The sequence below is a fragment of the Ictalurus punctatus genome, chromosome 13, assembly GCF_001660625.3.
Source record: "Ictalurus punctatus breed USDA103 chromosome 13, Coco_2.0, whole genome shotgun sequence".
NCBI lineage: Eukaryota > Metazoa > Chordata > Actinopteri > Siluriformes > Ictaluridae > Ictalurus > Ictalurus punctatus.
The window spans coordinates 5,507,020-5,517,212 of NC_030428.2; the positions used below are offsets into that span (position 1 = coordinate 5,507,020).

At 38.2% G+C, this 10,193-nt stretch overlaps 1 protein-coding gene across 1 annotated transcript; it reads right to left on the reverse strand.

Moving 5' to 3' along the window:
- Positions 1 to 2,136: 2,136 nt before the first annotated feature.
- LOC128634538 (bone morphogenetic protein 2-like) lies at positions 2,137 to 5,931 on the reverse strand. Its single transcript, XM_053685175.1, has 5 exons — positions 5,658 to 5,931; positions 5,419 to 5,546; positions 5,230 to 5,346; positions 2,900 to 3,083; positions 2,137 to 2,652 (listed from the first exon to the last, which is right to left on the reverse strand). The coding sequence occupies exons 1-5, from the start codon at positions 5,929 to 5,931 to the stop codon at positions 2,204 to 2,206; spliced, it is 1,152 nt and encodes a 383-aa protein (XP_053541150.1). The 3' UTR covers positions 2,137 to 2,203.
- Between the last annotated feature and the right edge of the window lie 4,262 nt (positions 5,932 to 10,193).

Below are 10,193 nucleotides of genomic sequence, written 5' to 3' on the forward strand. Positions count from 1 at the left end.
TGGTGTAAGCCTTGAGCAGTTCGTACATTATTTCAGAGATTTTTTTTTTTTATAATTTTGTGTAATTGCAAGTAGTTTTTGCAGAAAACTACTTGCAATTACACAAAATTATTTTTCACGGTCTTTCTCAGTGACATTTGTTAGTAAATGAGACCTTTTAGCTGTACTCATAGACATATGTGAATCAAAGAGGGCTTTTGCTGAATGCACGTTGTGTTGACGTCACATGACGTCTCTTGGCACAAATCTGGAGAAAATCGCAAAATCCTAGAGGGAAAGCTTGAGTGTGCATGAATCAAAAAGTGCTGGAAAGCGAGAAAAATAAAAGAGCAAAATGAAAAGCACCTTTGAGATGCCCTAAACCTTCCACACAGCACTATTTATGATTTACTGTCCATTACTGTCTGGGGTTGTGCTATCAGGGCATGTTATGAACCCTTGTGATGACTTTGATCTCTACTTATCCCTAAAGATTACTTCACTATCAGTCAGGAACTTAAGAGACATGGAACAGAAGGTTATATATGGAACAGTGGATCTGCAACTAAATGGAGGACATCTTGGTCACTCGGTTTGGAAAGTATGGCCAGAGGGCAGTTGTGACATACCCAGATGAGGTTGAGGTCATGAAATGACAACAGTGTCATTCTTACAATCTTGCTTACATATGTAGCATTCTGTTATTATACAGATTTAAATATAGCTCAAAGTAGCTGCGTTTTATGCATTTGTATCACAGTATAATGCTGCTTGTTGCTGGTAATCCCATTAGGTGATCAGTCAGAGAAACTTTGTATTGATTTTGCAGTGTCCTTTCCTTTTAAAGAGACAAGTGGACTCCACAATGCCCTGAAGTTTAAAATGCATTGAAATTGGTCAACCCTCTGTATTTCCAAGTAAAAAGGCAGATTTGAGCAGGACTTAATTCGCTTTTGAAAACCAAATATGGAGTCAGATCTTTTCACTTCCTGCATCAACGGTACTCAAATTGTCTAAAGCAGTGATAATCCTGCCAGCGTTACTGCGTGCTAGTTGGTTTCACGGTGACTGGAGTGCAAACTGACTTGGCATTTTCTGTTGGATCATAGCCTAGAGTGACCAAACGTCCTCTTTTTCAGATTTTAAAAAAGCGTCCGGACGGGATTGGCGTCCTCTTTTTGGTAAACCAGAATATGGTCACCCTATCATAGCTGGGTGTGGGGGAGGGGAACAGGACATGCTGTGGTTATTTTAGATTTAACTACTCATGTTCATGTATTCATGGTCGAATACAGAAGCCATTTAGCAAAAGATTACTGACAAAGAACATTTCTTCCTTTTAAGTGATAGTGATGAATTTTGTACAGACACCATTAGCTAACAACGGGAAAAAAGGTCACATTTGATTTCACATTGTTCCACATTTGTTGATGTATTCATGTTCTTGACAATCTAATGTCTCCTAGTTATTAATCTGACTGATACCAGAGCTGCACCTGTACAGCTCAGACAAAACAGGTGCAAATAAGAACAAACAAAAAAGTAGCCTGAAGTATGCACACAATACTGAACACATATTAAAGAAATAGTTATTTTAGGCACAAAATCATAATACAGTGCTACATTTAGCCATTCCATCATCAAAACCCATGTGATAATTATAAACTAGAGCCAATTAGATAAAATTCCTCACTGTAGATAATATTTTAGGAATTAGTGGCCCCTTGTGGTGAAAACTGGTATAACATAAAAGTTATTAGCATTCAGATCCCCTGATTTTTCACTTGGTCCCACAAATAGTACAAATAAAATAAAAATAAAATACAATAATAATAATAATAATAATAATAATAATAATAATAATAATAATAATAATAATAATAATAATAATAAATAGAACAGAGATGGTATAACATGTTAATTCAGTCACAATAGATATGTCATATATGTTAACCTGATCGCTTCAACAGGGGGGGGGAAAAGGGTAATATTTTTCAACTGTTTTTCCATTACATAACACAGTGTTAATAAATCCAGTGGGAATCTGAGTTTATACTTTACCTGTTTTCATATAAGAGCATAAAAAGAAAATGATTGCATTCACAGATTTTTTTTGGTGTTCACACAAACATATTCTGATGCAGCACACGGCCCTTTATTCGCCTATATCATTCCCTAGGGATTATACGAAAAATTCAACAGATAATGATGTACAGTAGTGCTTTCAGTGGCAGCCACAGCTGCTTGCCACCATGTCGTCATATTGTTTGAGAACAACATTTTCCTCATCATCAAAGTACAACAGACTTATTGGTTGAAGGTTGTCTGGTACGCAGCATGGCCTTCCCACTTTGTTGGACAGTTTTAATGTGCTCACTATCGATTGCACAATGGCATGGTTAGTTGCATGTAAGCTTCCACTGAGTGGAAAAGGGCAGGACCCAGTGCAGTGGTATGCGTTGTAGCCACGTGGTGATATTATCCATCCGGACCACCCGAGTTTTACAAAGTCCACATAGAGGGATGTTCTTTGACAATGTGCAGCATGTGAATTTTCAGCTGCCCTTTTATGTGTATTCCTGCGCCTTCGCACCGCAGCCCGGAGGGAGTTTTTGAACTCGAGGAACTCTAAGGGTGTGTCAGTGTTCGGACCTGATGGGGGAATTCCTTCACCTGCGGAATCATAAAAATGACTTCAGAATCAGATTTGTATTACTCTAATAAAAGCATCTAAAATGACTACTGTACTTGTGTGTGTGTGTGTGTGTGTGTGTGTGTGTGTGTGTGTGTGTGTGTATCTATATATATATAGGTATGAATGAATTTAAACTTCACTGGGACAACATAGAGGGTTTTTCATCAGATTTTAAATACATCATATAAAAATCTCACCTAAAGAAAGGAGAAAAATGCAAATTACCGAGGTCACCTTTACCAGAGCTTCTTCGTCCATCGTCTGAGTAGATAACCAAATAGGCATCATTTTCTTCATAGCCCGTTTCTCTCACAGTTTTTACAGATGTCTCCAACCAGTGTCCTAATGTTACAGTTGAAGCAACCAAGATGCCACTGTTTGTACTGCTGTTCTGAAGCCATTTGGTGACCTATTATACATTTGAGGCAACAAACATACAGCTTTGTCAGCCCTGTTGCGCTGTTAGTGTACTGGAGTGTGAATGTGGAGCTATGAATTGTGACAACCAAGAGTGCCTTGTAAAAACAAAACTATGGAAGGGTTTGAGGATTTCCACCGCTACACTCTTTTTATAGGCTATTATACAGTATGTTGTATGGCTCATATTGTCTCATATTGGCTAATGGTATCCTACCAAACAGCATTACATTTTAAAACAGGGGTGTGGCAAGCGGGTGTACTGAGGGTCTTTCAATACCCCCAACTGTCAGGACTGTATAACAGCAACCACAGGTGGATTAAGTTGCTCAGTTAACAATATCTAAAAAAACACATGCAACTACGATGTTTTTAAGTAAAAATATTCTCTGACCGATTTTAAATGATTCCCTTAGTTTATGGAATAAATGATAAAGCTATTTGATTTGCAGTGACCCAGCTCACTAATGGGACAAGTGGACTCAAAGAACTCAGATGGACATTTTACGGAGGTGTACAATTAATTAAATGATAACCATTTTGTTACTACACATGGCAATAATTATATCAATGTTATCGAGAAACAAGTGCTTGGATACTTGGAGTGTTTATATTAGCATGTGTGTTATGAACTCTAATCAGAGATAACATCTTGTCTTAAAAAACAAAGTATACATTAGTTGAAAATATGATGCACGTTTTAAACTATACGATGTTTACAGTCTCTCAAAATCAAGGATTCTCACACATTTTGCAGACAGAGAAAAAAGGCTGAAAGTCTTAAATGTAAGGAAAAAAATGGGGGGGGGGGGTTGAGTTCTGTAGACCTCAGCACAGATTTATCTTACAAGCATAATCCAATTATTTAAATTATTAGGCTTATGTAATTATTTGGCTCATCATTTAAATGCATACAAAAATATTTATTATTATTAATGACAAGAGCCACTGTGGTTAGATTAACCCCAAAGCACCAGTCAGACAAACTAATAACTCAACAACAACAACAACAACAACAACAACAACAACAACAATAATAATAATAATAATAATAATAATAATAATAATAATAATAATAATAATAATAATAATAATAACTTGATTGATTAATTGATTGATATGATAATGTGATGATTCATATAATAAGTTGATGATTAATATGATAATAGTTGGCTGTGATTTCCAACACAGCAACCAACAAACAACAAAAAAATGACAGACCCCCTGTAGATGCTACCTGAACCCCACTTTGAGAAATTAAACAACTGGTCAACTAGGAAAATGTTAGCATCAAAACTATTGTTTAATTCGAATCTATTTATTCATGTATTCATTAAGATTTCACAATTCAGGAAATATTTCAGTCAAAATGAAATCACTATGAAATGTTATTAACATTAGATTAATGAGAAATTAAACAGAGCACACCAACAGAGAAAAAAAAAGTAAGAAACAAACAAACAAACAAACAAAAACCCCTGCGAGGATTCATGGTGATCTTGTGAATCTAACATTGATGACTGATGGACAGATAAAGAAATAATAATGTGAAACATTTCACAGATCATACACAGTAAAATCCCTAGTGTTGAATTAACACCCAGAGTGCTCATTTGTGTCCAATGGACTTATACAAACACTGTAGGGTGTAAAATCAACACTCTGGGTGTTAAATCAACACTGGGGATTTTGCTGTGTACTAGTTGACTTGAGCTTGCTTTGACAGCCATTGAAGGTCAAAAATTTGGCTATGCAAAAGTTTGCACACCCCTGGCCAGATAACATATTTTGCTGATTTTTTTTAAGTGAAATGAACATAACCGGTGCAGCAAACTGTTTAAAAATGTTAAATGCACAGTTACTTTATATTTGATTAACTTTGATGAAATAGAAAAAAATATATATTTATTGTGGCTTGTGCAAAAGTTTGACACTGTAATAAGTCAGTACATAGTAACACCCTCTCTGGTAGACATCACAGTTTGCAAACACTTTCATTAATATCAGTTCTTCAGTCTCCTAACAGAAATATCACATTACTTTACCCTGATACACTCTTCACATGGCAGTGGAAGATCAAATATCCAGACACCACTAAACTCTTTGTCTCTCTATCAGAGTAAGTGCATGTCACTCACCGTGTGTGTGATGTTAAACACTTCCCATCCTTCAGTATACACAGACAGTACCCGTGACAGGATCAGGTTTCCTCGCCATGGTTTCACTCTGCTGTCCAGCGCTTCATACAAATCGATCTAAAATCCGACATCAGAGAGAATTGAGTGTCTGATACGCCTTATTTCAGAATATACTAAAGTCAAACTTACTCTGTAAAAGTGATGTCCCGGTAAAACCGTGCGCGCGCGCCGAAACCACCGGAATTCCGCTTTGGTGATCTTCTCCAGGTGGCCAAATGATGTCAGGTTAAAAAAGTGAAACGCGCCATTCGGTTGCGCTGTATACATATTACAATACAGATATAACAGGCTACAATGGATAAATTATATATATAGCTTGAGATGATGTTTTATGGACTGATCTGAGTGCTGCTGAGGGTTTTACGCACCTGGAAAGCTCCTCACGATGTTCCCCTGCAGAATCGCAGGGTTTCTGATATTTTCCTCGTATAGCTCCATCATAAAGCGAGGCGCTTTTCTGCGCGCGACATGACGCCGGACGTCTCGGACTTGGAGCGCGTCAGACCAGGAGCGCTGCTTGGACACATCTGTAATTACGCGCGCATCTGGCGCTTCAGAAACATCAGCGGACAACACAGTGAAAAGTGAAACCAGCTGCAAGGCAAAGATCTCAAAAAGATAAAGACTTTTCAGCAAAGCCATGGCTAGTTACAGAGGTGTCAAGTGCGTAGAGATTAAGCATCAAAGCGAAGCTGTCACCAGTATGGCATGAGGTCGTGTGATGCTGCACTGCACCGGTCGCACTGGACTGTAGTGGGTAGCACTGAAACATCTGTAAATGTACCTTGTGTGCTCATTGTGCGTGCAAGATAAACATTACGAGATGCTTTTCAATTAAAACCACTATAAATTAAAGCAAGGCCTCCAGCTCCACGTGCAATTTGAATCAATAAAGTGGCAAGGCAAAACTTAATTTCTGAATCTATTCCCTTTATGCTTTTATCATTTTATTAACTTAAGAGCTTCAAAACTTACCCACAAGATAGAAAACTGAAGCTGAATAGCATCAGCAACAACAATAATGACGACAACAACTATAATAATAAACCCCAGAAAGAACACAATGTAGAACTCCACCAGAAAAAAACTTTTTTTTTTTTTTTTTTTTTTAAATTTAATCAGTAATTAGCCTAATGTTATTATGAGTCTTTATTGTTCACATTACATTACACATCACAGTGAAATTCTTTTCTTTGCATACCCCAGCATGTCAGGAATAGGGTCAGTCATGATACAGTGCCCCTGGAACAGAGAGTGTTAAGGGCCTTGCTCAAGGGCCCAACAGTGGCAGCTTGAACCCCTGACTTTCTGATCAGTAACCCAGAGCCTTAACCACTAAGCCACCAATAATTATTATTATTAGACATGTGGCCTTTTTGCTTATGATATTCACCTTTGTGATAATAATAATAAGAATAATAATAATCAAAACGAGAATGAAATAAGAACAAACAAGTTACAGCTTTCCAAGCACATGAAGCGCTTATTACTGCCTGATAACAGAATTCATTCTCTTGTTTGTAAACAGTGAAGGGGTAAGAGAGGTGTGAACGTTAACTAATGACGTCAATGGACAATGAAAAGACATGTGTACTGCTGGCTGACGGCAATGTGGGGTTTTGTAGCAGTTTGCTGTGTGTTATCTGTGTGCAGTCAGGTTTCCCTGCAGTGTGTTAGGTAAACGTAGGGAATCAACGATGACGCAAGGCCGAAGGCAGACTGACTAAGGATCACCCCGGCACTGATGGATGGTATTTTCCTACTCTGTTCATGCATCATTTTGAAATGTCTCCTAGTAATGCGTCTGATCATGCTTTATAACCCCGAAGATGTTTCATCACTCATTTCTATCAGTTCTACTAATAATTACAAAAGTTAAGTGAGCTAAACCTATTGTTATGAGATATAAAATAGAGTCAGGTGAAAAAATAAGTACACCCCATGGAAATTGTTGGCTTTTTTGACATAGTTAGACAAGCAAACATTTGATCATCTTTGAAACAGTGTCTATTAATAAAGTTGATATACTTGAAGAAAACCACAAGTAAAATTTGCTTTTTCAATCATTTATTCAACAGAAATATCAATAGATGTGATATTCTTCTGTGGAAAAAGTAAGTACACCCTTGGCCTCAGAAGCTAGTATTGTGCCCTTTAGCAGGCGTTTTTTCATAATTGTCCACTGGGCTTGCCGAAATTTTTTGACCACTGTTCCATGCAATATTCATTCAGTTGCAAAATGTTTGAGGGTTTTCTTGCATGTGTTTCCCATTTCAAATCCCCCCACAACATTTAAATGGGATTCAAATCCAGGATTTGACTAGGCCATTCCATAATCCCCCATTTCTTCTTTCTGAGCAATTCCTTGGTGGATTTGCTCGTGTGCTGAGGATCATTATCCTCTTGAAAGGTCCACTTTCGGTTCAACTTCAACTATCAAACAGATGTCCTCACATGATCTTCAAGCACTCTTTTATATGATGCAGAATTCATAGTTGAATCAATGAATGCAAGCTGTCCAGTAACTGAGGCAGTGAAGCAGCGCCAAACCATAACATTTCCACAACCGTGCTTCACAGTTGGTATGAGGTGCTTCTCCTAAAAAGCTGTCTTTGGTCTGCGCCAAACTTGTCTGCTGTTACTGTGACCGAACAACTCTATCTTTGATTCATCTGTCCAGAGTACATTATTCCAAAAAGCCTAGTCTTTGCCAATATGCTCATCGGCAAACTGTATTTCCTGGCACGCCTCCCATGCAGGTCACATTTGTGCAATCTCTTTCTGTTTGTAGATGCATACACTTTGACACTAACAGTTGCAAGACTTACTAGCAGATCCTGTGATGAAATTTTGGGATTATTGGAGACTTCTTTTTGCATCAGACGGTCTGCTCTTGGGCTGAATTTGCTGGGACGGCCAGAAAAACTGGCAGTAGCAGACACTGGCAAACTGGCAGACAAACAAACTGCCAGTCGTTTGAAATCTGCACCACTTTTTTCCTTACAGTGGAGTGATGTAGTTCAGATAATTTGGAGATCTTTTTAAATCCCTCACCAGAGTCATAGGTATCCACAGCCTTTTTTCTGAAGGCCTTACATAACTATTTAGATCTTGGTATGATGACACCACAAACCTCAATAACAAAGGGAACACCAGAAACCTGCACTCCCTAAACAGCTTCTAATCACTGGCACTTAATCTTGAACACCGGATTCTAATTTTATGGATTTGAAGGTGTGATAAATGTAGGGATGTACTTACTTTTTCCATGTGATGGTTCTGTGTTTTTTTTTGTTAATTTAAATTGTGAAAATTACTACAAAATGTCAATTTTGTGTGTCATTTCATAGAGTGTATCACCTTGATTAATAGGCACTGTTTCAAAGAGGATCAAATGTTTGCTTGTCCAACTATGTAAAAAAAAATGGTGTGTACTTGTTTTTTCACACAACTGTAAATAAATAAACAAATAAATAAATAAAACAGATGACAGGATACTATTCACCCATGTCACAGCCTGTACATCAAGATCTGTTTCTGCATAGAAGGTGGCTGTACTAAGCTCCTCCTAGCTCCATGGGCCTCCATGGATCAGACTGTTTGTCCAGCATAAGATGCTTGATCGGATTGAGATCAGGGAAATTTGGAGGGCAAATCAACACCTTGAACTCTGTCACGTTCCTCAAACCATTCCTGAATAATTTTTGCAGTGTGTCAGGGCGCATTATCCTGCTGAAAGAGTCCACTGCCATTAGGGAATACCGTTGCCATGAAAAGGAGCACTTGGTCTGCAACAATGTTTAGGTAGGTGGTATGTGTCAAAGTAACATCCACATGAATACCAGGACCCAATGTTTGCCAGTAGAAAAGTGCCCAGAGCATCACACTCCCTCCCCCAGCTTGCCTTCTTCCATAGTGCATCCTGGTACCATCTCTTCCCCAGGTGACACCTTTCTATCATACTCAGCATGAACTTTTCAGTAATTTGTGGTACAGTAACTCTTCTGTGGAAGCGGACAAGATAGGCTAGCCTTCGCTCCCCACACACATCAGTGAGCCTTGGGTGCTCATGACCCTGTCACTGCTTCACCTGTTGTCCTTCCTTGGACCACTTTTGGTAGGTAAACAGCAAAATCCACAGAAACAAATCAACTCTATTGGAGTTAATTTCAACACTTTTTAAAGTGTCCGGAGGGGTCCACACTCCACAGTGTCATTTTAACACTTTTTAAAGTGTGGGTATTGGGGCGGCTGTGGTTCAGGTGGTAGAGCGGGTTGTCCACCGGGTTCGATTCCCGGCCCACATGACTCCACAAGTGTCCTTGGGCAAGACACTGAACCCCAAGTCGCTCCCGATGGCAAGTTAGCTCCTTGCATGCCAGCTCTGCTACCGTTGGTGTGTGAGTGTGTGTGTGAATGGGTGAATGAGACACAGTGTAAAGCGCTTTGGATAAAAGCGATATATAAGTGCACCATTTAACACTTTAATAGAGTTCACATCAACTCTTTGTATAGTTGAAATTTAACACTACTCAAGTGTTAGTTTCTCAACACCAGTGTGTAGTGTTAGAAATTAATTCTCATAGGAGTAATTCATTAACTCTCAGTGTTAATTGCATCCTATAAAATGAGTTGCCTCTAACACTATAAAGTGTTAATATGCTACTTCACAATTAACATTACATTTAAATGATTACAAATCTAAAAGGCAAATAAACAAAAAAAACAAAAACAAATTGATTGGTTTATAATAGTTTTATTTTTTCAAGTGCGTTAACATTACTGACCCCTCAAGTCAAGTCTTTATAAATCTAACAATTGGGCACTACTCTCTTTGATTATTCTCATTAGAGCACTGCTTGTCAAATGGATTAAAATGTGTCCGTTCATTCACAGAGATGACA